The sequence below is a fragment of the Panthera leo genome, chromosome B4 (genome assembly GCF_018350215.1).
Source record: "Panthera leo isolate Ple1 chromosome B4, P.leo_Ple1_pat1.1, whole genome shotgun sequence".
Lineage (NCBI taxonomy): Eukaryota > Metazoa > Chordata > Mammalia > Carnivora > Felidae > Panthera > Panthera leo.
The window spans coordinates 77,094,356-77,121,962 of record NC_056685.1 but is presented as its reverse complement, the minus strand read 5'-3'; the positions used below and the strand labels follow the sequence as shown (position 1 = coordinate 77,121,962).

The 27,607-nt window shown below is 39.7% G+C and overlaps 1 protein-coding gene across 4 annotated transcripts in view; it reads right to left on the bottom strand.

The window, feature by feature from the left end:
* The window catches only part of DIP2B (disco interacting protein 2 homolog B), a 226,174-nt gene that overhangs the window by 24,256 nt on the left and 174,311 nt on the right, over positions 1 to 27,607 (bottom strand). For all 4 annotated transcript variants that reach the window (XM_042946513.1, XM_042946516.1, XM_042946514.1 and 1 more), the window contains 13 exons: positions 27,147 to 27,249; positions 25,935 to 25,999; positions 23,804 to 23,897; positions 23,196 to 23,315; positions 21,434 to 21,548; positions 20,475 to 20,614; positions 19,678 to 19,814; positions 16,348 to 16,428; positions 13,062 to 13,189; positions 11,153 to 11,267; positions 7,108 to 7,309; positions 2,294 to 2,403; positions 2,091 to 2,171 (listed from right to left, as the gene is read on the bottom strand). In XM_042946513.1, coding sequence (XP_042802447.1) covers positions 2,091 to 2,171; positions 2,294 to 2,403; positions 7,108 to 7,309; positions 11,153 to 11,267; positions 13,062 to 13,189; positions 16,348 to 16,428; positions 19,678 to 19,814; positions 20,475 to 20,614; positions 21,434 to 21,548; positions 23,196 to 23,315; positions 23,804 to 23,897; positions 25,935 to 25,999; positions 27,147 to 27,249 — 1,491 coding nt within the window. The remainder of the gene's footprint in view (positions 1 to 2,090; positions 2,172 to 2,293; positions 2,404 to 7,107; positions 7,310 to 11,152; positions 11,268 to 13,061; positions 13,190 to 16,347; positions 16,429 to 19,677; positions 19,815 to 20,474; positions 20,615 to 21,433; positions 21,549 to 23,195; positions 23,316 to 23,803; positions 23,898 to 25,934; positions 26,000 to 27,146; positions 27,250 to 27,607) is intronic.

Genomic DNA, 27,607 nt, shown 5'->3' with positions numbered 1-27,607 from the left:
TTAAAAATAACTTTTAAATTTCAGTAATACAAGGGGTGCCTGGGTGGCTCAGTGGTTGGGCGTTCGACTTCGACTCAGGTCATGATCTCACAGCTTGTGAGTTTGAGCCTCGCGTGGGGCTCTGTGCTGACAGCTCGGAGCCTGGAGCCTGCTTTGGATTCTGTGTCTCCCTCTTTCTCTCTGCCCTTCCCTTGCTTGTGCTCTCTCTCTCTCAAAAATAAATAAACTAAAAAAAAAAAAAAACAAAAAAACTTCATTAATATAAAATAGTACATGTTCAATATAGACCATCTGGAAAATATAGACAAGTAAAATATAGGTCAGATGTAACCACTACTAACATTTTGGTGTATATTTTCCTGGCTTTTAAAAAATGAGTTAGGTATTATATGTAAATTCACATGCAACATTAACAAAAAAATTTACCATATTATACTGTCTGCCAGAAGCTATAGGGTGCATTGGTTAATTAAGGATGTGGGCTCAGAAGCCAGTTGGGTTCAAATGAAGAGCTCATTTCCTAGTCCTACCACTTACCAGCACTGTGACCTCAGGCAAGTTTATTTTATGTCTCTGGGCCTCAGTGTCCTCAACCTCAAAATGACCTATGAAATATATAGCACCCAGAACAGGGTCTTCAGTAGGTACTTGATTATTTTACTGAAGTTTTTTATAAACTATTTTTGCTACTTATACATCATGAATATTTTCTGCATAATCAAATATTCTTCTATGGCTGCAAAGTATTTCATGCCATAATTTTATATGCTATATTTTATTTAGTCAGTTGCCTATTGTTGGACATTAAGGTTTTAACACTAAAATGGATATCCCTTCGGCAAAAGTCAGGGTTAAATTCTTAAGGCCGTTTCTTACATCTTACAATATTCTTCTTTTCGGTCCATGGTACAGCAGCAAACTAAACCTTCGATAAAAACAGTTTTCTGGGCATGAGGGAACAATGTGATACGGTTATTAAGCTTTCTGACGGTTTGGGCTAATCCAAGGTAAAATATTAGAATATGCGGAATAAATGGACTAAATATATATCATTTCTCTAACCAAGAAGCAAATTTAAACTTATGCTTTCTAACAAATACCTGGGGTACAGATTTCATGGGGCTATAGCTTCAACTGTAGCCCAGCTTGGGAGTGGAGTGGGGAAGTAAGCAGGATTGACATCTTCTTACTGAAATGAGGACCCTAATGAATCCATGTGATTGGAGGGAAACCCACTTCACACAGAGGCACAGCAAGCAAATCCCAAAGTTTTCTACCAGAGAGCAATGGTTCTGACGATTTTTAATGACTTTTCATTAAGATGCACAGCATATTTCCCCTCATTAAGTCCTATCACTACATAATCTCTGTACAAACTGTATAAAATATATCAGAATCTAGGGGGGGTCTGGGCAGAAGGGGACCCTTTAGATAAGTCCCCAGGGGATTTCAATAGGCCCTCCAGTCTTCCCCCTATGGTGGCACATAATGTTATATGCCATGGTCACAGTAATTTCAGCCTCTGATTCAGCCATAAAACAAATACCAGCATCTTCCCACAGAATGCGTAACTTAAAAAATATAATATTCTGATGAACCATCTGTTATAAAGTAGGAGTTAAATGTACTTTTGAATAATTGTCAATTTGTTTTATATCTGTTAGCAATAAATCATTTAAGTATATAGTAAACATAACCTTGTTTTAGAAAATGTTTCTCTAAAGTCATTTTCTTCCTGGGGGAAGTCAAAAAATTAAGAGTCAAACTGGGTAAAAGAAGGCATGACATAATGCATCTTATATATCTGTAGATCCATGGAGCTGCATTGCTGGCCCAACTGTTCCTATTGGAACTGAATAAAGGCGACTTGACTGTAACACAAGGAGAGCCAGCATTAAATAACACTCCAGGAGGTCTCATTTCAACCTTGAAGTGATTGCACAATTTATCCTCATATGTCAAAACAAGGAGGAAGAAGTAACTCCTTCCTGAGAGTTGACAATAGAAATTTTCTGATGAAAGAGATCACGAGTGCCTAAGATCCTACCACAATTTTCATCCGATTAGATATGCAATTGAATTTTTAATACCTTGGCATTTAACAGCATGAAGAGTACATGGTCAGGGGTTGCCTGGGCTCGCCACTGTAAAATCTCGGCCAGAAATTGGTGCTGAAGTTGTAAAACAGAAACAAGAATCAGGGTCAGTAATTCTGTGAAAGTTGGATAATGCAGCTTCCATCTACCACCTGTCCTTAATCTGTTTATAAAAATCAACACATCTGAACACTTACCTTCCTCACTAAGTCATTCTCTTCAATTTGCCCAAGATCCCTTCCTGCAGCTTGTGCTATGCGTTTTCCAGCAACCAGATTCCCAACCATCACAGAAGCAGGGCCTACACCTGTAAGAAAAGGCAAAAATCAACTCTCTGGAGATGGTAATTCAAACTACATCTTCCCGAAGTATTTCCAGACTGACCCAAGCTACTTCAAATATTCACTCAACAATATAGACTGAGCATTCTTCTAGGCACTGGGAACACAGCAGCAAACAAGACAAACAGCTTGTATTCTAGTGGGGAAAGGCAACCAATAAATACATACACAGATAAATAACGTCAGGTAGTAGGAAGTGTTAGAAAAAAACAGAAGCAGAGAAGAGACTGGGATTTGCAAGGTTGGAGGGGAGCAGGTGGGCTCCTGTATCTTGGGTATAAGGGAGTTTACTCTCAGGTGACAGTTGGTTCCACTGGTTCCTACTGACAAATAATTTCATCAGCTCCAGTCACAGTATGACCGTATAAGTGGGTTCTTCAGGAATCTCAGAAGTGCTTTATTAAGAGTGAGTAATGACATCCAGATTGTGGGACATTCTGTAAGACAACTGGCCTGGATTCTTCAAAAACTATGTCTGTAAGAGACAATAAGGCTAGGAACTTCTAAGTTAAAGGGCAGCCTAATGCAATGCATGACCTTGAATGGATACTCAATTTTAAAAAATCTGCTATAATAAACAAGTGAAGAATTCTGGATACAGACTGTGTATCATTAGATGATAGCATTATATTAAGGTTAAATATCTTAATAGGATAATGGCATTGTGGTTGATTAGGAAAACTTTAGGAGAAGTTTTTTTTTTTTTCCTTTGGAGATGACATTACTGAACTTTTTAGGGGTGTAGTGTCGTGATATCTGCAATTTATTTTCAAGGAGTTCAGTAAAGCAATGTTAACAACTGGTGACACTAAGGGGGAGTATATAGGTGTTCACTGTGGTATTCTTTCAACTTGTCCATAGGTTTGACACTTCCAAATAAAAAGGCAGAACTCTCCCTCTCTTCAAGAAAAAAGTGCTAGGATGCTGTATGCCTTTTTTGATGGTCACTTGAAGACTGTATCGTATTAAAGTAGGCAGATGGCTAAAAGATAATAAAACTTATTGCCAGCTAAGTTTTGAGTAATGCTAATGCTACATATGAATTCACAGTAAATATCTTTTATTACCCAGATCTGTTGATCCTAAATGTATTGGAACAGCTGGAATAAAATCACTAAACTTATACACTTTAAATAAATATTTGGGGAAGTTTGGATAAAGGATGTTAGGGAATTTTCTGTACTGTTTGGCAATTTTAAGTGGGAAATTATTTCAAAAAGAAAAGTTAAAAATTTTTTTCAAATGAAATTTAAAAACTCAAGAAGCATAAAGTACTCCAACACTCTGCTGAACAATTTTTGTCTACAAAGTGTCTACTGCAATTTTCAGTAGAACTCCTTCCTACGAAGAAGTATAACTAGTTGCAGAAAGATCATATTGGAGATAGCCTTTTATATAGACAAGGACTCACAGTGTATCTGACTGTGTTAGCTACCCAAACCTGAAATTAGACTATAAAAGTTATAAAGGTGTGCCTTAAAAAAATTTTTTTTAATGTTTATTTATTTTTGAGAGAGAGAGAGAGAGAGAGAGAGAGCGCGCGCGTGCAAGCTGGGGAGGGGCCAAGAGGGAGACACAGAATCTGAAGCAGGCTCCAGGCTCTGAGCTGTCAGCAGAGTTGGACGTGGGGCTCAAACTCACGAACTGTAGATCATTACCTGAGCTGAAGTCAGACCTTAACCGACTGAGCCACCCAGGCACCCCAAGGTGTGCCTTTTTAAAGGTGAATTTTTCAGGGTAATTTAAAACAAAAAAATAATTCAGCAGCAATTTCTTGAGGTCCTTCTTGTGCATTTCTTAAGTCTAAGGATCACAGAGAGTGAAAAATAACCAACAGCAATAACATCTAGAAGGATAATTGCTGACACCTTGCTATACCTGTAAATATACCTTCTGATTTTTTCCACAAAATTATGTATATTTCCTGTGGCAAAGCTGTTAGTCATCGATCCCAACATCTATTCTCCTCTTCTTTCTTAGTAACAGACCCCCCCAGCTTTAAACTGGATAAGTAAATGCCTGGAATTAAGACTACATTCTTTTGTGGGAGACAAAATATATGAGGAAATAATACGTACAATTTCTAGAAAATATGTTTAAATTTTTCTTGCCTTTGTTCCCCCCACTTAGTTGGAATGCAAGAATGATGGCAGGAGGTCAGGGGGCCCAACCGGGCCCTGAGGTGATATGCTGGGATGGCTGTCGCAGACTGTTTTATTTTCTTATAATCCTTCCTTTCCTTCCTGTTGTTGCTGTGATTACATAAGAGGAGTACACCTCTCTGCTCCACTGACTCTGGACATGGTCTGACTTGTTTTGGACAATGACATGTTAGGAGACATGACACAAACAGAAGCTTTAAATATGCTTGTATGGTTTGGCTTGCCTTCTTGCTTTTGCCATCTGCCTTGAGAAAAATATGGCCCAGTAGCTACTGGGCCCATGATGAGGAGACACATGGAACAGTTCTGTTCCATCCAAACCTAATGCTTTCATCACACAGGCAGATACCATGCCTCTGGGGGCTTAGGAATAAATTTTTTATGTAGGTTTTATCATTTAATAAAGTTGATTGAAATCTGGCTAGCAAAAGCAACGTTTTAAGCACCTACTGTGCCTCTAGGTGGCAACTTTTAAACATTTACTATGACATTAAGTTTTTGTTAAAAGAATCCTATATTAAATGCTCTTTAAAATGGGATTTGACAGGGGCACCTGGGTGGCTCAGTTGGTTAAATGTCTGACTTCAGCTCAGGTCATGATTTCGTAGTTTGTGAGTTCGAGCACCAGGCTGGGCTGTGTGTTGACAGCTCAGAGCCTGGAGCCTGTTTTGGATTCTGTCTCTGTCTCTGTCTCTGTCTCTGTCTCTCTCTGCCCGTCCCCTGCTCATGCTCGGTCTTTCTCTCTCTCAAAAATAAAACACTAAACAAATTAAAAAAAAAAACCAGGATTTGACAATTAAGAGTACACTTATTGTTACAAACACTGAGTAATGTATAGAATTGATGAATCATCATATTGTACACTTCAAACTAATATAACACTGTATGTTAATTGTATTTCAATTAAAAAAAGATATTTAACACATTAAAAACTACTTAAAAAAATGGGCTTTTACTCCTATGACAAATGAACGTAGGACTTCAGTAAACCAGGATGTGAGGAGCTGTGTGTTCTATGCATCTGCCAGACGCTTGGGAAGGCAACATAGAGGCATTTCTTATACATTTCTTGAGTTACGTTCAGAAACTTATTTCCACAAGCAGAAACTGGTAAATATCCATATATACTTTAGCTCCATACCTACTGTTACTAAGATAAGGCTAGCTGATGAGCTGACAATCATATCTAGATAAACAACTGGGACATCATCTTCAGCCACCGGACGACTGAAGTAACCATCGTAGAGCAGAGTACGTTAACATTTTAATAATGGTAGAATCACGTCTAGAATAAATGTTCTAGAAAGTAAGTGGCTTACCTTGTATTTTATTATTGTACATCATGTTTACCTTTCAGCAAAAGCTGTCTTACAGAAATATGATTAATTGCCACACTTACCCTTCCCTTCCTAAACTCCCCACTACCTTCTCTCTCCCCAACACATCTGGAGCCCAACATGCTGCTGATGTACACTCTGTTTGTCTATGTGTGCATGCACGTGCAAGTGGGTGAGTGGGTGGTGGTGGTGGCAGGTTCTGTAAAGGCCAGATTTTTTGGCTCTTGATTGTTTTCAGGCATTCAGGAAACTAGGATCCTTTTATTAACTTCTCCATTAAAATAAAATAGCATTAAAACCTAATGAGTTCATGTTGGGTGAACAGATATTTCAACATGACTGACCACCAATCAATTACTCCTTCCTTTAGCCTCCTACTCAGTCCTTTAACCTCAGAAAGTAGGCAGAAAGGTGAAATGGATTATTTTCCATATGGCAATTCACACATACTTACTTGCATCTTGAATTCACAGGAATATGGCAAATGCAAAATGCATTATTTATCTTGTGCTTACAATCCACAAAATTTCAAAATGAAGTTATCTTGCTCCCTACAGGTATCATAGGCCTAAATCAGACCCCTAAAGCTTAAAAGGAATACGGGAAGACTCTAGGTAAGTGATTCCCAACAGAAAGGCAGTATAACAGTGATTCAGAGTGTGGATTTTAGAGTCACAACTGGTGTGAATCTCAGCTCTGCCATTAACTAGCTACATGTCTTTGAGCACAATTCTTAACTTTTCTGAACTTTATTTTCCACAGCTCGGGGCTAACACTTCAGGATCACGTATGTCCAATGCTTAATCTGTATTTGGCTTTTGCTGAACACTCAATAAATACTAGCTATTCTTATTATTATCAGAACTTTCTCTTATAGAACTTGTTTTATTCCAGTCCCACCAGTGGGATTTTGATCATCTTGACCCCACCCTTTATACATCCAGGGGACATGGAGGCACGCTATTAAGAATTGCTCAGAAGAGGAAGCCAGGAATAAAGTCAGAGAAGGCTATTCTGCAGGTTCTCAATCTTCCCTGCTTTTGGTCATCTAATGCTATTCTTGTGTTACTAGTCTTTGTAAAGTCCAAATCTAGAGAAAGAATCATGCTGAAAAAAGTCAGCTTCTTGAAGTTCTAATTTTAATATGATGTTTTCAAAGCTAGTATATTACCTGGTTGCTTCTGCCGGGGTTTTGGCAAATTGGTCACACATGTATGTGGGCACATGAGGATATTGCAAGGATGTAGAGATCCCTCCAAAAAGAGCTGTTTCGTCTGAGATATATGGATCCCTCCCAGTGGAGTTTTTGGCAATGTATTGGCAGGCACCAGAGCGAGACAATAAACCCCCACTTGATGAATGCTATCGATTGCCTAGAAAGATATAAAGAAAAATATTCAGTGAGATTAATTTTACTACATTTGACATCCTCCTAAAATAATCCATTATTCTACTCTAGGATTTTCCCTTTTCTATCCATTCTGGGTCTAGAATCCATTCTAGGTCTAGAATCTGCTAGATTATTAAGATCTCATACACCTGAAGTTACCTAATTCTTTCAGCAATGGCAGCGATCAACAGAAGAGGGGTAAGGTACGATCTAAATGGACAGAAGTGGATACTGATTTGTAAGCCTCAGTATGTTCTCTCTTAGATAATGTCCAACACCTAGAAATTTGTGTTGGTTATGTTATGTTATGTTATGTTATGTTATGTTATGTTATGTTATGTTATGTTATGTTATTTAAGAGTTTATTTTTAAGTACTCTCTGCACTTAACATGGGGCTTGAACTCACAACACTGAGATCAAGAGTTGCGCACTCCTCTGACTAAGCCAGCCGGGCACCCGATTTGATTCTTTTAATATACAACATAGCTCAGTTCAATAGAGGAAGAGTATTTTTTTTAAATTTTTTTTAAATGTTTTTATTTATTTTTGAGAGAGACAGAGGCAGAGTATGAGCGGGGGAGGGGGCAGAAAGGGAGGGAGACACAGAATCTGAAACAGGCTCCAGGCTCTGAGCTGTCAGCACAGAGCCCGACATGGGGCTCGAACTCACGGACTGTGAGATCATGACCTGAGCTGAAGTCGGACGCTTGCTTAACCGACTGAGCCACCCAGGCGCCCCAGAGGCAGAGTATTTTTATTATGGACATGAGAAGCACTGGAAGTGGGTCCCTGCTTAAGTGGTTCACAAAGTTACCCAGAATCCCATTTGCAAAACAATGGGGTGAGGCTACTACACACTGAACCCCAGAGGCCACTGGCCTCCTCAGTGCACTTCCGCTCCCAGCCATGCACCTGTGCCCTCGCTGAGCATCAGCTGGCTTGCTTCTACACCTTTTACGTTTGTGCTTGTTCCTGTGTTCACATAATTTAACTATTATATCAATTGATAAAACTGAGCATAAAAGGACAGAGAGAATTACTCTGGAATTGTTTTGGAAAGACTCACTGAAGGTAAGCTCCTAAAAAACTACTGTTGATAGACACAAGTTAATTCTAAAAGATTATGTATTCTAGTCCCTTTGCACATACTTGCATTCTAGTCTAACTTAAAGGAAATGAAAACAGAAACCAAAACCATACAATGTGATGTGGTTTATGGAAGAAGGTTGACTGGAATGCAAACTGGTGTATGCATATTCATGCTACTGTCTATCAAATGAAGGAGGATATGTATGTTTTGGGTTAAAATTTAATACTTGAAGAATTTCTCATTTTTATGATTCTCTGCTTCAACCACCTTTTATTTATTTATTTTTTTATTTATTTATTTTTTTTTTTTCAACGTTTTTTATTTTATTTTTGGGACAGAGAGAGACAGAGCATGAACGGGGGAAGGGCAGAGAGAGAGGGAGACACAGAATTGGAAACAGGCTCCAGGCTCCGAGCCATCAGCCCAGAGCCTGACGCGGGGCTCGAACTCACGGACCGTGAGATCGTGACCTGGCTGAAGTCGGACGGTTAACCGACTGCGCCACCCAGGCGCCCCTTCAACCACCTTTTAAAACGCACTGGGCGTGGAGCCTGCTTAAGATTCTCCCTCTCCCTCTGCCCCTCCCCCTCGCATGTGCATGCTTGTACACGCTCTTCCTCTCAAAAAAATAATAATGAAACTGACCAACTATTAATACTGGTTCCAAACATACCAGCCAAGAGAACTCTACTGTATCACTCATAAGTCTTTCTGAAAATGAGATACAGCCTCAGAAGAATGGACCAACAGTCATAAAAGACAGACAAGGCCTTTTATTAAAACAACTTAATAGGGCAAAGGAATAAACATGAATATCATATTCCTCAGATTATCCTACTAATCAACAGAGACAACTGGGAAACAGAAAGTCTGGCAGGGTTCCTATGTCTCTGGGTTCAAGAATATACAGAGAGTTAGCAAATGTTATTACATATAGCCTAGATTCCCCACTGAAAATACACCATCTGGCAAGTTATCTATTGACTACTTTCTTTAAAAGGTGCTGAGTTAAGTATTTAGTTCATATTATACATAGATCTGGAGTTAACTTCTGGGCTCTCTCATCTCCCAGAACATACGGCGTCCTTACCTTTCTTGTATAGCTCCAAATGCTCTAGGCTGAGAAGCTATGGAGACTAGGGAAATAATGCCCTTTTATTCCATGACCAAATCAGACCCTGAATGACTTTTACAAGAATTTGGATTAGTAACTTAGTATGTAATTTTGCAATAATTCCTGCATATAATTCCTATACTTGCTTTCCAGGGAAAAATAAGAAATACCTTGGGCAATTTCCTATCATAGGGAAAAAACATCTAATTCATCACAACATTCTACCATTATGCCTCACAATTTATTCTGAATGAAATAACCATTTTGTTTATTTGAAAACATGAATGATATGAAAAACACTCTCTTTGCAAGTCTGATTCTTAGCCATCTTTCAGAGATCAGCCCAACCCCACTCTTCATAGTCTTTTCTGTCCATCCTATCCTCAGTAGATTTTCTTTCTTGTCTTGTCACTACAAACAGCCTACGCTCTGCCAGCTGATAATTCAGAACCACAGACCTCGAGAATAAAAAGAAATCTTAAAAGTTATCTAGCCCTATCACTCATCTCAGGCTTGCATTATTTCTACAACATGACTACTAACTGTCAGTGAATACATCCAAACGCCCCAAGTAGACAAGTTTATAGATGTTGGGAACACTTAAAATAACATAGAATTTTCTTTGTGAAGGACAGTCCATGTTTTCTTTGGATCATACTTTTATCCAACAAATATTTGCTGGGCCTATACTATGCTGATGTGCTAGCATGACTATCAGGAGAGGAGGTTCCAGCCTTCACGGGCCTTTGACCATGGCTGATGCAGCAAACAATAACTGTGGAATGAAAGGGAATGTTACTGAAAATAGTGGGTCTCTCTAAACTCCTTATTGGAGATGACGCTTACGATTATTATTTTTGATGTTAATAATAATCACTATCGTTATTTACTGAATGCACACAGTATACTTCAAATAATGATCTCATTTAATCCTTCCCACAGCTCCGTAAGATCGTTTTAGCCCCACTTTATGGGTTGAGAAATAAACTCAGTGAGGTTAAGTAACTTGCCTAAAGGTGCATATCTGGTACGGAGAGGTGCTGTGATTCAAAGGCTGTAATTTCAAACTGAGGACTAGGCTCTTTTCATCATTCTACGCCTCCTAACCACTCTCCCCCCACCGCCCCCAACGACTAGTGACATATCCCTTACATGGAGCCCAGATCTTCTCCTTCTCCAGCTCTCTAACTCCACAGGCAAGCTCCTTCAGAGCAAGAATGACATCTTACGTTTGCTGGGATCCCTGCACACTAGGCACCAGGTTACACACACGTTGTTGACAAGTGGATTGATTTCTGTCAAAGACGTACTGCACACGTGGTCAGTTTAAACTTTCACGGGCAGTGAACACTCAGGAACAAAAAAAGTGAGAGAATTTGCTGAGGCAGGTCAATTCAATTGTTCTTGGCAACCTGAGCAGGAAAATCCTATGTCGTCCGGAGGGAGAAATGGTACCGATTATATTAGTTTGCTAATAGTACCCAGAATATCTGAGCAGTTACTGGCAAGAAGAAATACGGTGGCATGACTGGCCCAACAAAGAGGAGGCTTCATCAGTGGCTGCCAGCACCTCTGACAACAAAGCCAACCTGCTCCGACAAATAACCCCAGGCGCGCTCACCTGCAGCACACGGCTCATCCACTGGAAACTGTCTTCCTCTGAGGCGTCGGGTCTTTGTTCCGCAACCACCACGATGCGCTCATCATAAAATACAGACACAGAAAACACAGCAATTCTAAGAGAGACAGATCAAACACATCAGGACTCCCTTCACAACCAGTCCTATTTGCTTTGCTCAGTTGGAGTTACAGAGAGGAGTTGTCCCCACCACACTACCCAGAAACGAGTGGTTTCGAAAAGAAAATGCCACAGTCATCACCATCAAAATGAGGACTCAAAAAACATGTACTAGTAAGCACCACCGGCACGAACGTTGGGATGCAGTGGTAAGCAAGACAAAGTCCCTGTCTTCATGGAGCTTGCACGTCAGAGACAGAACAAATAAATATAAAAATAATGTCATGTCGTATTACACCAGGAAGAAAGGCAAGGCAGGGCGAGGGGCAGAGTGGTATGCGGGGGTATGCGGGGCGGCTGCGCTCCTGAAGGCGGGGTGGTTGGGGAGCGCCTCCCTGAGGAGCGGACACTGGAGCAGAGACCTGAGTGAAGTGAGGACGCGAGCCATGCGAAGATCTGGAGGAAGAGGTTTCCGGGCAGAAGGAACGGAAAGCGAAAAGGTTCTGAGGTAGGAACGAGCTTGGCAGGTTTGAGGAACAGCAAGAAGGCCAGTGTGCCTGGAGCAGAGTGGTAAGCAGAGAGTGGTGGGGAGAGGTCAGAGCCAGGCCAGGGCAGGCAGGGGGACCTGGCAGGCTGAGGGGAGGGGGATGTTCTGAGTGAGGTCTCCGCTCGAACGTCCCCTTACTAGCGAGGCATTCCCAGACCACCCTAGAGAAACCGGCGAGCGCACTCCCACCCCCCAGGGTGTTCTTTCTACGTGGCCCTTATCACCATCTCACATGTTCTCTCTGTCCCTGGCTTTGTAGTTACTCTCGGTTTCCTTCAATGAGAACGTGAGCTTCACAAGGGCAGAAACCTGGCCTGTTTTGTTCACTGCCACATGCCACACTCTGAGCATGCATGATAGTGGCACACGGTTGGCACCCAATAAATATCTGTTGAAAGGATGCATGAAAGAATGGGAAGTCACCGGAGAGCTGAATGTGCCAGCACGCGGGACCATCTCCCTTCCTTCCTTCCACACATATTCATTGACTACCTACCGTGTGCCAGGCGTTGTGCTGAGTGCCGGGGATATAACGGTGACCAAAGACAGAAGGTCGAGTGCCCCACGGAGTTTACATCTCAGAGGAAGCCACGTTATTATAAACACTACACGTTTTAGGAACTGGTTCTCTACTGGTTTCATTAGTTTTTCCTACTTCTTAAAAAACTAAAGGGATACCAGGAATGCTTTAAGGATACATATCCATGATTGTAAATAAACTATTGGATAGACAACAACTACTCAAGTATGTACCAAATATCTTTCCTTGTATTAATAAGCAAAGAAAAGAGGGTTTGTAGTTGACTTTATCCATGGAATTTGAAATTAGCACTTAGGTACTATGTCAATCTCTGTGTTAAAATGTAAAAATTTAGAGATGAGTTATAAGAGAAACAGTTCTCAGATGTAAAATTCCTACAAAGTAGCATCTATCTTAGATGATAGTCTGAATGGCACTACTTCTATATTGATGGAATGTAAGAAGTTCAATGTTTTAGAATTCTCCTCAGTATTCAACAAATAGTAATAATTAAAAACTGAAATACAGGATATGGTTATATCTTATTCCTCTCAATCTCAGCCAAACCCAGCCATGTTGAGATAAATATTTAAAGCCCAATTCCTGCTATGCTTAACCAAAAAAACCCCCAATCACTTACTCTACAGAATACAACTCAAATTACCCTGTAAAGATACATTTAGATTCCACTGCAAGTGCTAACATCTGAATTTTGTACTACTCACCTTCCTCTATAAACAGTCTTTATTGATTCAACAGCCAATCCAGTAGCAACAATGTCATCAGCATTATGTCTTCGACCACTAACCATCAGTAACCCATCCATTTTTCCAACCACGAACACCAAACTGCCCTGAAAGGTAATACAAATTTACCTTGATTTCCATTATTTAAATAGCAAAACAGGTATTTTACTTTCTGCTTTGAAATATAGTTCATCAAAAATATAAGAAAACAACACTGTATTTTATGGATTCTAAGAAAGTGTTTCATATCTCAGAGATCAGAGGAGAAATCTATAGCATTTTACAAAAATTACAGTATATAAGAAAAGAATTTGTTTATATTTATTCTTAGGGAGGAATTTTATAAAAAAGCAACTAGGATTGGGGCGCCTGGGTGGCTCAGTCGGTTAAGTGTCCGACTTCGGCTCAGGTCATGATCTCACAGTCCGTGAGTTTGAGCCCCGTGTCGGGTTCTGTGCTGACAGCTCAGAGCCTGGAGCCTGCTTCTCCTTCTGTGTCTCCCTCTCTCTGACCCTCCCCATTCATGCTCTGTCTCTCTCCGTCTCAAAAATAAATAAACATTAAAAAAAAAAAAAAAAAAAAAAAGCAACTAGGATTCCACACAAGCATATTTTATTTTCTCAGCCATGATTATGTCATATTAGTTCATTTGTACCTAATCATGAGATGGATGCAAAGAAAAAAATTGTTAACTTATTTAATACTGGAATTAGGAAGAGATGAAAACAGCTCAATGTGAGAACACCTGTTGGAGATTTATAAGGGTAATGCTGTTTCCATCTGGCAAGATTAGAAACAGGCTAATAAAGAAAGGTCTGAGAAACACTATAGGAGTCTCTCCAAGAAGGTAACGTAGCTGCAGGAAATGTTGCTGTCAACGCCCTAAAGACATCACTGTACAAATAATACTTCTCAAAAATTCTCCTAGACCCATTTGCAATAAATTGACTTTTCCATTCATTACACAAGTCCTAAATTTCCTGGACAATTTATACATATTCAATTATCTAGTAGTCATCTCGACGTGAATGTCACTTAGTGATTTATTGAGCGCAATGTAGTGCCATATGCTGATTGGGTTATGTAAGTAAGATAGAACTTCTAGACTCAAGAAACCACAGGCTAATCTGAGAAGACAGGAAAGAACCAGCCATTTCCAACACAGTCTGAAAAGTGCTATGGTGGACGTAAGTAAAGAGAATGAGACAGACACTGCTCTGTCCATTTCTCCATTTCTTTCACTGCAGTAGAATTTTTAGCTGGGCATGGGTGACCAAAATAAAGATTGCATTTCAGCGCCCCCTTGCAGTTAAGTGTGGCCACGGGACTAGTTCAGACCAGTTCAGATAAAAGGTGTTGCACCTGTCAGAATGGCTAACATTAACAACTCAGGCAACAACAGATGTTGGCGAGGATGTGGACAAAGAGGATGTCTTTTGCATTGTTGGTGGGAAGGCAAGCCGGTGCAGCCATTCTGGATAACAGTATGGAGGTTTCTCAAAAAATTAAAAAGAGAACTACCCTATGACCCAGCAATTGCACTACTAGGCATTTATCCAAGGGGTACAGGTGTGCTGTTTCGAAGGAACACATGCACCCCCTTGTTTATAGCAGCACTATCAACAATAGCCAAAGTATGGAAAGAGTCCAAATGTCCATCGATGGATGAGGAAATGTGGTATATATATATAATGGAGTATTACTTGGCAATCAAAAAGAATGAAATCTTGCCATTTGCAACTACGTGGATGGAACTAGAGGGTATTATGCTAAGTGAAATTAGAGAAAGACACATATCATACGACTTCACTCATATGAGGACTTTAAGATAGGACTAAAGATAGGACTAAAACAGATGAACACAAGGGAAGGGAAAGAAAAATAATATAAAAACAGGGAGGGGGACAAAACATAAGAGACTCATAAAAATGGAGAACAAACTAAGGGTTACTGGAGGGGTTGTGGGAGGGGGGATGGGCTAAATGGGTAAGGGGCACTAAGGAATCTACTCCTGAAATCATTGTTGCACTATATGCTAACTAATTTGGATGAAAAAAAAAAAGAAGAAAAAAAAAGATATGACGTGTTGCTCAGTAGCTTCAGGAAATCTTCCTTAAGAGATGGTGGGATACACTCTTTCCCCTGTCCCGTTTTCTGGAATGCAGATGGGATCCTGCAGCTCCATCTTGGACTTTAGTCGTGGAGAGGTAAGCTTTAAAAGGAGCTAGGTTTTAGAGAATTTTTTGGTGCTGACAGGATTAGTTAAGACAGTAGGTATAGACTTCTCTTTCTAGGATAGCAATCGTCTTAGTGGCATGCCCTCACCCCCCTGCCCCCATAAATGGTGGGGAAGAAGTAAAATTAGGTCTTTTCTTATGTAACTTGAGCTGGTAAGAGGAGATGAAAGAGTAGGGAGGTAAAAGAGAGGTACATGGAGACATATGGGTTTAACTATGACCACAAATGTCTGTTACTTACAAAATACAACCCAAACTTCCCACAACATCATGCAAAACCCTTCATAATCTGGCTCTCTGCCTTCTTTGTGGGCTCACAAAACTGTTAACTCTCTGAGAACAGATTTTGTATCTTAATGGTCTCCGTGAACGCAGTGCCTGTGAATACCGTTTGCTGGAAAACAAACTGTTAATATTTGAAAAATTTATTATTATACATGGTATAGTGCTGATAATTTGTATGGAAATGCTTTGCACACTATTATGATTTCCCTTTGCTATTTAAAAAATTTTTAAAAAATATTTATTTATTTTTAAGAGAGAGAGCGTGCTGGGGAGGGGCAAAGGGAGAGGGAGACAGAGGATTTGAAGTGGGCTCTGTGCTGAGAGAGGAGAGCCCAATATGGGGCTCAAGTTCGTGAACCGTGAGACCATGACCTGAGCCAAAGTCAGATGCTTAACCAAATGAGCCTCCCAGGTGTCATTCCCTTTGCTATTGAAGGTAACTTTTTTTTTTAGCGCTCTTCTAACTCAGTGAAACATACAAATCAAATCAAAGAAATGTAGCAAGACTAAATGAAAAGAATTTTTGAAAATAAAAAATATCTCAGCTTAAAGGAGTCAAGTGAATGTGGGTAATGAAAGCAATAAACATTAGGTGAGTTTATGACATTCTTACAGAAACCACTCTGTAACACTCTTTAACACTTCTGAACTAATCTGAATTTGTTCTGTTCTGTGACGAAAACCTTGTAAAGTCTAAATATCTGGATCAGATACACTAAAACAAACATGAATGCATCACTTACCGGCCCTACAAACCCCAGTAATCCTGACCGGATGAAGGGCACGTCCCCAACAGGAGAGCCTGCAGAATTGACTGGAATTACCTAAAAGACAGAAAGCAGTGAAAATCTTAGCTTTTTCTTAAAATATGTATTTGATTTTTATTTTATAAAAAAATTGTTTTGAATGTTTATTTTTTGAGAGAGAGAGAGAGAGAATGAGTGGGGGAGGGATAGAGAGAGAGAGGGAGACACAGAGTCCAAAACAGACTCCAGGCTCTGAGCTGTCAGCACAGAGCCCCACACGGGGCTGAAACCCATGATCCACGAGTCATGACCTGAGCCAAAGTTGGATGTGTAACCAAATAAGCCACCCAGGCGCCCTGTATTTAATTTTTAAAATGTCTTAGAAAAATTATAATAGTAATGTACGCTTACTGAAAAATTAAAATTATATAAATAATGACTTCAGTATCCCCACCCCTTTAAGAGAGAAACATTTACAATCTGCTGTATATCTCTCAGACTTTTTTTACACGCATGTATTAATGTAGTAAGAATTTATTTAAAAAAAAAAAAAGAATCCTATTACATATACTGTTTCACAACCTACTTTTTTCACATACTATATATTTTTCACATAACATATGTATTTGGGATATCTCTGCAAGTTGGTGACAGTTGCTCTAGCTCCCTTTGTTCAACAGTCCTGCAACATATCATAGCATGGGGGACAAGACGGAACAGCCCTTGGAGTCTGATGAAAGTTCAACTTCTGGCTCTGCCACTGACTAGTAAGTTCCTGGACTTCTCGAAGCCTCAGTGTCTTTGGCCATAAAACAGAGCTCCCAATGCCTCTCACAGGTTTAGGGTAAAGATTAAGGGAACGTAAACAGATTTGCAGGCATAAGCACAGTGTTTGGCTCAGAATCGGTACTCAGGAAACTACAAGAATTAGTACTTTTAGAATGTAAGCCGTCTTTCCGGTGAGGAAGGCCATCTAATTTTACTGTTACAAATGTGCTTTACTGAATATTGCTGTACAGATCTCTGTGTATTTGTACAAAAGGCATGAGCTCTTTGAAGTTTTTCTCACCAGCAGCTTATTTTTAAAGATACATTTTTCTTCGTTTTCTAGTCATTACTAGGTCTTCTGTCCTAGTGAAAGGTTAACCACACTGGAAAACTCTCTCAAGATTTAAATAGAAAATCCAGTAAGAAAAATACTAGAAACTTCAATTTGGAAAAAAAAAAAAAAAAAAAGCAAAAAACCAAACAAAAGCCAATTGTTTTCTCCTTTTTTGGTTAGGATTTTTATTCTACTTCCCTATCGTTAAATTTATACTGCAGATTTCAGAATCCCTTCATCACTATGGACCTGGCAGTTTGATATTAAAATCTGAGAATTTTGGCTAGGCAGTTGCTCTTATCAGAAAGGCAACGTAATAAAATACTATCGGTGTCTTCAAACACTGCTTGAGGATCTTGTTTATAGTAAGGAAAATGGAATGATGAAAAATTCAGATATTGGAAACATATGTAGTCCAAGCATTTAAAAAGAAGAAGAGTAGGGTGAGATTTTTTTTTCTTTTATGGTGACAATTAAATTAGTGAAATGTATAGACAGCGCAAGTAATTAGTCACTTGTGAGAGCAAAGTTACTGGCGGGAAACGCGTGCTTTAAGAGTTTATCAATGCCCACTCTTATCGAGGTGAGTGGATCGCAACTTCTGAAGGAAGGCCAAGAATGTAATAGTATTACTGATGATGCAAGGATGGTCACAACAGACAGACATTTAATAATTTACACCATTCTAGGCTGTGTAAACAGATGATGGACAGCCCAGGAGCTCTTCACCTTTTCCAGTTACCACACTATTCATATAGGTAATACTCTCCTGTCAGGTCTATTACAACATAATTATGTAATGGTATGTGCCAATAATGGTATGGTAGATAGATATGCCCTGCCATACTGAGACTGAGAGTCAAGTATTGAAAAAGGAAGCTCAAAGAACTGAAAATTGGCAGTTGGTCATAATATCATGGCCCATAAGATGGACTTTTCTGTTCCCTAAAAGCTACCCTGTGGCAGGTTACTCCCAATTAGGAAATACAGATAATTCCTTATGCCTGTTCTGATTTCCAGCCTCACTAGGCACACTTTCATTACTGTTAGTCTTTACACTCAGAACTGTCCGCAGGAAAACAATGTGCTGGTTTCACTAGAACATGAGTTATTTGAGGAGCTCCGTTTGTTTTCCTGAGGTACCAAGCATCTAGAATACTGCTGGGACACACAGAAGGTGCTCAGTAAACATGTGTTGAATGAAAGACTGAATAATGGGAGCAACCTGCCCCTGTGACAGGACAGTTTTTCATCAGTAAGTTGCTGTTCTGGTTGGCATCAGTCCTCATAGGCTCAGCTAACTTGAGTCTACTCTGGAGAGATGGATCTGCTGTCACTGTACTCTTAAAATTAAATTTTGGGGCTTATGAAACTCAAAGTATGGCATACTCACCAGAGTGAACTTTTATGAGGCCTTTTACTCTTCATTTATGTAACAGATAAACAGTAATTCTTGTGCACCAGGGGTGTTCTAAGCACTTTACAAACATTAACTCGTTGGGGTGCCTGGGTGGCTCAGTCGGTTAAGCATCCGACTTCAGCTCGGGTCATGATCTCGCGGTTTCCGAGTTCGAGCCCCGTGTTGGGCTCTGTGCTGACAGTTTGGAGCCTGGAGCCTGCTTCCGATTCTGTGTCTCCCCTTTCTCTGCCCCTCCCATGCTCATGCTCTGTCTCTCTCTGTGTCTCAATAATAAATGAATGTTAAAAACAAACAAACATTAACTCATTTAGTCCTCACAACAATGCTATGAGGTATGTACTATGGTTCCTCACATTTTAAATTTTTTTTTTTTTTTTTTTAGCGTTTATTTATTTTTGAGACAGAGAGAGACAAAGCATGAACGGGGGAGGGTCAGAGAGAGGGAGACACAGAATCCGAAACAGGCTCGAGGCTCTGAGCTGTCAGCACAGAGCCCGACGCGGGGCTCGAACTCACGGACCGCGAGATCATGACCTGGGCCGAAGTCGGCCGCTTAACCGACTGAGCCACCCAGGCGCCCCCCCTCACATTTTAAAGATAAGGAAATTAAGGCACAGAGAGGTTAAGCAACTCCTCCAAGGTCAGCGAGTAAGTGGCGGACTTAGGATTTGAACTGAGGCAGCCTAGCTCCGGAATACACTTTCTCAGCTGCTATATTGTACTGTTTCCCATCGGCCAGGTCATTTGACCTAGTGACACCCTGACCTCACTAGATAAGTTCCCCCCCAAATTTAATATCATGTACCTCAAATGTATTTTTTGTCACACCAGCAAGCCCAAAGTACATCATGCCTCCTGTTCTAGAGCTGACACAGATTTCTCCAATTTCATCTGTTTTGCAGAGTTGGGGAGGTCCATCGGGTCTCACAATGCACATCATTCCTAGGGTGCAGAAAATACAGTTAAGAGACAGAGATTCTGGAAAACCTTTGTAAAATAACAGCCTCATCCTTCTGAGCCCGGGAAAGTTTTGCATTGACTGAACGGAATTAAGTAAGAATGCCAAACAAGAATGTCAAAAATAGACCTGATACTACATAGGTGTATCTGAATTCCCATCTTTTAGTCCCGATGATAAACAAGTTATTTTTAAAATCCAGCAAATAAAACTATGACAGATGCAGACCACCGCTTTCCAAGACAGTAACATGTTAAAAATGACTACAGTGTCCAAAGAAACAGGTGAAATTAATTTACCCTTGGGCAAATCAAACTCAAACACTCACGGGAGCACTGGGCTCTAACTTTCTGCCGGTCCCAATGTCTTGGCAATTACGGTGAAAACCAGACAACTTTAGTGCAACTCAGTACTTAAGCTTTCCATATGAACAACTGTAATGGAATCATTCATAATGAAATCATACAAATACTGCTGGAAAGGAAGTATAATTAGAATCACTGAACTGTTAGAGAGGCTTTGAGAAGTTAAGAGACTAAGAACTAAATTTTTTATTCCTGGTTGTGGATCTCATTTTTATCAGGTTCTACTATCTCTAATGACAAATCTTTTTGAAAAACCAAATGGTGCTCCTAAGAACTCACCACCAGGCATTACGTGGCCCACATCCTGGACCGTCAGTGCTGAATTTTTATCTTCAGTATTGACCCGTATTACTCCATAGCTCAATCCATTCATTGAGAGAATAGCTCTTCCTGGCAAAGGGGCCCCTGGAACTCCAGGCCTGAAAACAAAATAAACTCGTCAAATTTGGCAAATTAAATGATATTAACGTAAAAGTATGTACATATAAAAGCAAATTTCCTCTGACCACAACACACACACAAAATCCTCATTTTCTCTGCCAAAAACATGTTAAATTAATCAAATTCACATGTATAAAGCATGGTCCACATTCATTCAGGTGGAAAAAGTAAATTTCAATCTATTATTAAGAATATATTGGCTTGTGTGTACTTTCCACACTTAAGCTGTAACCAAGGGCAGCCTATTTTGTGGGGTTTTTTTTTTAGATAATTTATATATTTTGAGAGAGAGAGAGAGAGAGAGAGAGACAGAAAAAGAGAGAGGGAAGAAGGGAGAAGCAGATAGAATGGTGGAGACAGAATCCCAAGCAGACACCATGCTGTCAGTACAGAGGCTGACGTGGGGCTTGAACTCATGAACTGTGAGATCATGATCTGAGCCGAGATCAAGAGTCACATGCTTAACTGAACTGACTGAACCACCCAGGCGCCACAAGGACAGCTTATTTCTCGTCTAAGATGCTAACTAAGGAGTCTGAAGAGCAAAACAATGCAGAAAAAGAACTCGTTCACAACTATGAGAGAAGAATTAAAGTATATTTTCAGTTTACCAGTTACCCTTATGGCAAGAGTGGGAAAAATAAATGAGATGCTTCCAACTGCTTTACAAAGTCATTTTCACTTTTAGGCTGATGAAGCAGAAAATTAGTTAGCACCTCTTGTCATCGCCCAGTAAATAGCACACATCTGATTAAAGTTGTAACATACATCAAGAACACTGACATTCTGCACAATACCTGCGGATTGCGACAGTCATGGCTTCAGCAGAAGTAGCACATGGACAGATGGCCTCAGGTTTCAGTCCATGGCTTTGGAATAGACTCAGGAAGGCATCACAGGATGACACAGACCCTAAGGAGTTGGAACAAATCAACATGAAAGCTAAAATTGTGATTTTCATTACTGTAGAAAATTGGTAAAGAGTGGAGAGCCAACACATTTGCTTTTCATGAGAACTCTCACTGTACCTCCTTAATTCCATACAGATATTTTATTGTGCCTGTGAGATGGTGGATACATTTCAAGGACAAATAAATGCTCAGTCAGCCCATAAAAGGTCACTGACACTATTTAAAGTCACAACTTGGAATAGGGCTGCTCCTACCAAACTGTGCAATCAATAGCAGAGATGTACTGCAGCCATTCTCTTCTATGCGATATTCTCAGATTTGTTTCTAAGTAAGGTCAACCCCACATCTGTGTTTATACCATTGTGACTACTGACAGAAATGCACTTACAGCAAAGAGCACAGTTGTTTTTTTTTTTTTTTTTTTTTTTTAATTTGAGAAAGGCAGAGAGAGAGAGAGAGAGAGAGGGAGGGAGAGAGAGAATGAACAGGGGAAAGGGGCGGAGGGGGAGAGAGAATCATCTTAAGCAGGCTCCATGCTCGGTGCAGAGCCTGATGCAGGGCCCAATCCCATAACCTCGGGCTCATGCCCTGAGCCGAAATTAAGAGTCAGATGCTTAACTGACTGAGCCACTCAGGCGCCCTGAGAGCACAGTTTCTAACACTTTACCTGATTCTACTGTGTGGAGGCTCAGGTGTTTGTACTTGGAGGGAAAAGCCGGTAACATGGTAAGATTTCCAAAAGCTTTCCCCAAGTCCTTTGATTTGTTCATAGGGGGAATTTATATAAAGTCCAGACACTTGGGTTACATCAAGTCAACTTCTTATCACTCCTTATAGTCACATGATAGAAAAAGGATATAAATGAGTGAGCAAGAAGGGGTATTTCTGAAAGCTTATAAAATGTGGTATGTCTGTTCAATGGAGTATTATATGGCAACGAAAAGGAATGAAGTATGAACACATGCTACATGGAGGAATCCTGAAAACATACTAAGTGAAAGAAGCCAATCACAAAAGGCCACATACAGTGTTGCATTTAGATGAAATGTCCAGGGTAGGGAAGTTTGTAGACAAAGAAAGTAGATGAACAGTTGCCTAGGGCTAGGGAACAGAGAGGGAGAAATAAGGAGTGACTACCAATGGTTATGTTTTTGTTTTGTTTTGTTTTGTCTTGTTTTGTTTTGTTTTAATGGGGGGAGGTAATGATGTTCTAAACTTAGTTCATGGTGACAGTTGTATAACTGTGCATATCCTGAAACCACTGAACAGCACACTTATTTCTTTATACATTTCTTCATTTACTAAATGTTTTTTTGACAGAGAGAGAGTGAGCAAGTGAGAGCACGAGTCGGGGAGGGGCAGAAAGACAGGGAGACAGAGGATCCCAAGCAGGCTCTGTGCTTACAGCACAGAGCCCGAATTGGGGCTGGAACTCACAAACTGTGAGATCGTGACCTGAGCTGAAGTTGGATGCTTAAAAGACCGCGCCACCCAGGAGCCTCTGAACCACACACTTTAAATGGACGAGTTTTATGGTATGTGAATTACATTTCAATACAGATGTAAAAAAATGCTTACGGAAAGGGGGAAAAACCTCAACCTACCAAAGGAAAGGCTATTCCCACACCCACACTCTAGAAATACTCACAAGGATTAGCTCCGTCAGTTACAATTAACATCCGGAGGGAACTCAAGCTGACATCTCTTTGGTCCCGATGTGCCATCATAGCCCAATGCAAGTCTCGACATTTTACTAAAGATACTTTGGCTATAAATTCAAAACGGATAAAGTTAACACACACATACATGCTAAAATTGGTGTGCATTTAATACACTATAATAAAACCATTTTTACTTATTTTAGGGATCATGATTTTCAGTTAGAGAAAATAAAAAAGGCTTCAAAGAAATTGTGCCAGGTGCTCTGAAGCAGTAGCAACTGACACGGACGCACAATTGTTTTGCTTACTGTGACCTGCAGGCAGGCCACATAGCTCGGCCAAGGAAGCTTTGAACACTGAAGCACCCAATGAATCTAATTCAGGGTTCAGATTCAAGCAAATTCATCTCGGCTCATAAGAAAGGACATCAAGTGAGATGAAACAGACAACATACCTAATTTGATAGTGATTGAACTCTAAGACCCGTCAAGCCACCAAGGCACAGAATTACGTCTCCAGAAGAGCAATTTGAAAATCCCTGAAATCTTAGTTCAAACAGTCACATAATTAAAGCTCAGATGTTGTGTGCAACTACCTTTGTGGGCATGTACTCTCTGGACCCAAGAGAGCGGGCAAGTCTTCATAACAGAGTAGGGTACACTAATTGTATGCATCTTGTTCATTACATTCTGAAAAAGCAAAGAAAGACAAAAAGTAATCAATACCCAACACATACTCAGCATTTTAAAACTGAACTATCATTAACGGTTTTAGGCACAGAAGTAACATATGCTCTTTGAAAGAAATCTGAAATATTAACTCTAAGGCTGAAGTCTTATCTGCTATCTACCCTTAAACCTGGTTCGTTCCTCTCCTCCTCAGAGATTACCGGTTATGAAACTGGCATGTATCCTCCGGGCCCTTTTGCTGTATAACTCATATATATTTGTCCCCAAAGGAAGATAAAAGTATTTTTAACATTAAAAGGCATCATATCATACATAGATTGGCAGCCTGCTTTTTTTTCACTTAAAATGTTTTAGAACTAAATCTGTGCACACAAGTATAAGAGATCTACATAATACTTCTTGAGCTGCTGCATACTATTCCACAGTATGACTATAGCACAATTTATTTAGGTATTTCTCTATCATTTATAACGTTTGCTACTACAAACAGTGTTTCTCAAGGAACATATTTATACTCACTTCCCTGCACATGTGTGCAAGTGTCTGTCTACGGTAGATACAGAAAGTAGTACTGCTGGGTCATAGGATATGTGCTTTTAAAAGTCACCAGATACTGCCAAACTGCCCTCCAACCCGCTAAGCACTTTCATCATGCACATGCTCACTACATCCCACAAAGAGCTGGCTATTACAAAGCAAGAAATCAGCGTTTCCCTGATTCTTACAGGAGGATCTGCTCAGACTTCTTAAGTGTTTGGGTAGATAAAGCTGAGTGAGCTGAGCGAGTCATGGAATTTGGTGTCTCTCCTGCCCCCCAAACCAAATATACACAGGACCCCGGTTCCCAAAGAGATCCAGCCCACAGAGTAATTAAGTCTTGGTATTTAGATTGGCCATTCTGATCATCACCTAAGTGGCCCCCCAAAATACAAGACACCACTGTAAACCTCTTTTACCTCCTTCCCCCACGTTTCTAGCTATGGTGACAAATTTTTGGATTTTCAAGGACAAAATGGTGTTAATACTAGTTCTTCTACACGTCCCCATCTTGCTCTTTGTATCACAGGTAGAAAATTCCCTCTAACCCCTCAAAAGGGTGTTTTAACCAATCAAAAGGGCTTCAGAAATGAGCTAGAAATTATGTACACTGAAGGAACAGGCTCTTACTACTTTGAAGTGTGTCCTGGGTGAAAAGGGATCCTCCTCCTCTTCCCCTAGGCTTCATTTGCTACTCTTTCTCAGATTCCTGCAATACGCAAGGAAGTTGGAAGAGACAATCTCTTGAAGGTCCTCTTCAACTTTTGGACCCTTTGTCTCTCTTCCCTCCAAATCAGCACGCTATATACGGTAGTTTTTCCCATTGAAATGTCCCCTCCTTACCTCCACCCACAAGATATCTCCATATGGCTAAATCTTGCCCATTTTTCAAAGTCCAACTCAATTGTCGCTCTTCTATAAAAATGGCCTGATGCTGGAGGTGGGAGGGACTCACCTTTCTCTAACTCCCACAGCATGTTACCTGTTCCTCTATTGTGGAAAGGAGCTGATCTACCTTGTTACTTTACTCTTTAATTGTTGCTTGGAGTCATTCAATACAGTTTGCCCAATGGAAAAGTTAAATGTCATTAAGCACAGTTACCAGGATCTAAATACATTCATGTAAATCCTTTCTTCAGAAAAGAGAAGAAGTAAATCTCAAATGTACTTTAATCATACATATATAGTCATTTGTAGAAAAGTGGTACTATAATAGTTTTGAGCCGTCATAGCAGATGTTTAAAAAATTTTTGATCCTAAGTTCTCCTACACAGTTATGTGAAGAGTATGTCCAACCACACACTGAAGAAACAACAGAATTACATTCTCCTTTAAAAAAGTTACCATCTGTATTACAAAATTCTTCTGGAAAATATTATTGATTTTTGGGGGGCTTACATTTCAAATAACCACTGGGAGATGCTCTGGTTACACAGCTTACATACCGACCTGAATTATAAGCACAATTTACACTAAAGGCCATAATTCTGAGGAGCTTACCGCAAACATGCCATGCCATAGCCCGGCATCCTTCTTAAAGTCTAAAACATTTACCACTGTCTCCCCTAAGATTGAAAAAATAGGAAAAAGGAAATCATCTTCAGTGTTAAGCAGCAGATGTGTTTCATTTGTCTCTATTAAACAACTGATTTTATACTTCTGAAGAAATCACTAAAAGCTTCTGATTACTTGAGGGTCCCCTCAAACTGGCTAGGGGACCGATCACAGGGGAACAAGGTCACAGAAGAGATAAGGAGTCTGAAACTTATTATGACATAGGCACTGTCTTCCAAGAGGTAATATTTTTTTCCTAATTATACAAGGAACACATGCTTATTTTAGAAACTCTGCATGTTTCAGAAACACATGTAAAAAATTATACTTTCTAGAGGAAGTAAAAAAAGTTGGTGTATATCTATATCTATATATTTATATAGATCTACACATACTTCTAAGCATCCTTATATCTAGACAGATATCTACCATAACAAAACGGGCATACTGCACTGTATCTAATTTGTTTCCACTTAATGATATATTGAAATAATTTCCTTAGATCTTTAATATTCAAGATCAGGAGTCTTAATGCCTCAGGGTATAACCCACTACTTGAGCATATTATAATTTAATCAATCTCCATTTTTTTGGCTTTTGATTGCTTCCATTATATATATGCATTTTACCAGACAAGAATGCTGTTCTATAATGAACATGTATAACTTGCTTCATTTTATGAAAGGAAAATAAAGTACTAAAAAATTTAATATTGCAAAGAACATTCTAAGGCAAAGAGTCACTATACTATATCAACACATCTAAACTTTCACAATACAGAATACATTTTTGTGTTTTAATCTGTGCTCTTTGGTAGCTGGATTTCTTTAACTCCAAATGTACAACTGGTGTCAGCTCTATAAACACAGGGAGATGGAGATATGTAACATTCTGCAGCTAATAAACACATGGTTTTAATTTGTTTCCTATTTCTGCACTCTAGAAATCATGCTTTACATATTTGGTTTGCCCAGCATTTTAGTTCCTTTAAATTACCGCATATTTGTGAAAAAGAAAAGCAAAAGCAAGCCAAGAATGTGTCTTAGAGCACTTCACTCTGAGTTTGGTCATTAACTGGAATCCAATCTTTGAGCACTCTGCTCACAGTCACATATATCTGAAGCTCACAATGAGGGCAGTCACAAGATGAAGTCTGACCTTCAGAATAATTGCAGGCCTGGGACAGAGCTTGGCAGTGAGACAACATCGCAAGGCGGGACACGGTAACTCCCATCACACTCCCTTCTTTGCTTGTTTTATACTAGGAAAAAAAAAAATCACAAAAAACAAAAGCATAAGAAACACAATAAAATGGGTTATTTCAAATGACAAACTAGAATTCCAAAATGAAACCCAGATAAGCCATGGTAATGGGCTACATTTAATATGTTTCATATGAATATTTAAGACTATACGGTAAGGCCCCAAACTCTAATCACGCAAAGATAGCATTGACAAGTGACAAAACTCAAGAAAGGATGTGTGAAAAATTCTTACAAGTTTAATTAGTCATCAGTGTCAAGTGGCTGTTAAAGAAGCTAAACAAACAAGTGACTTGAGCTGCATTAATGGAAGCACCGTATCAAAAACATGGCAAGCAGGGCACCGCAGAGTTATAG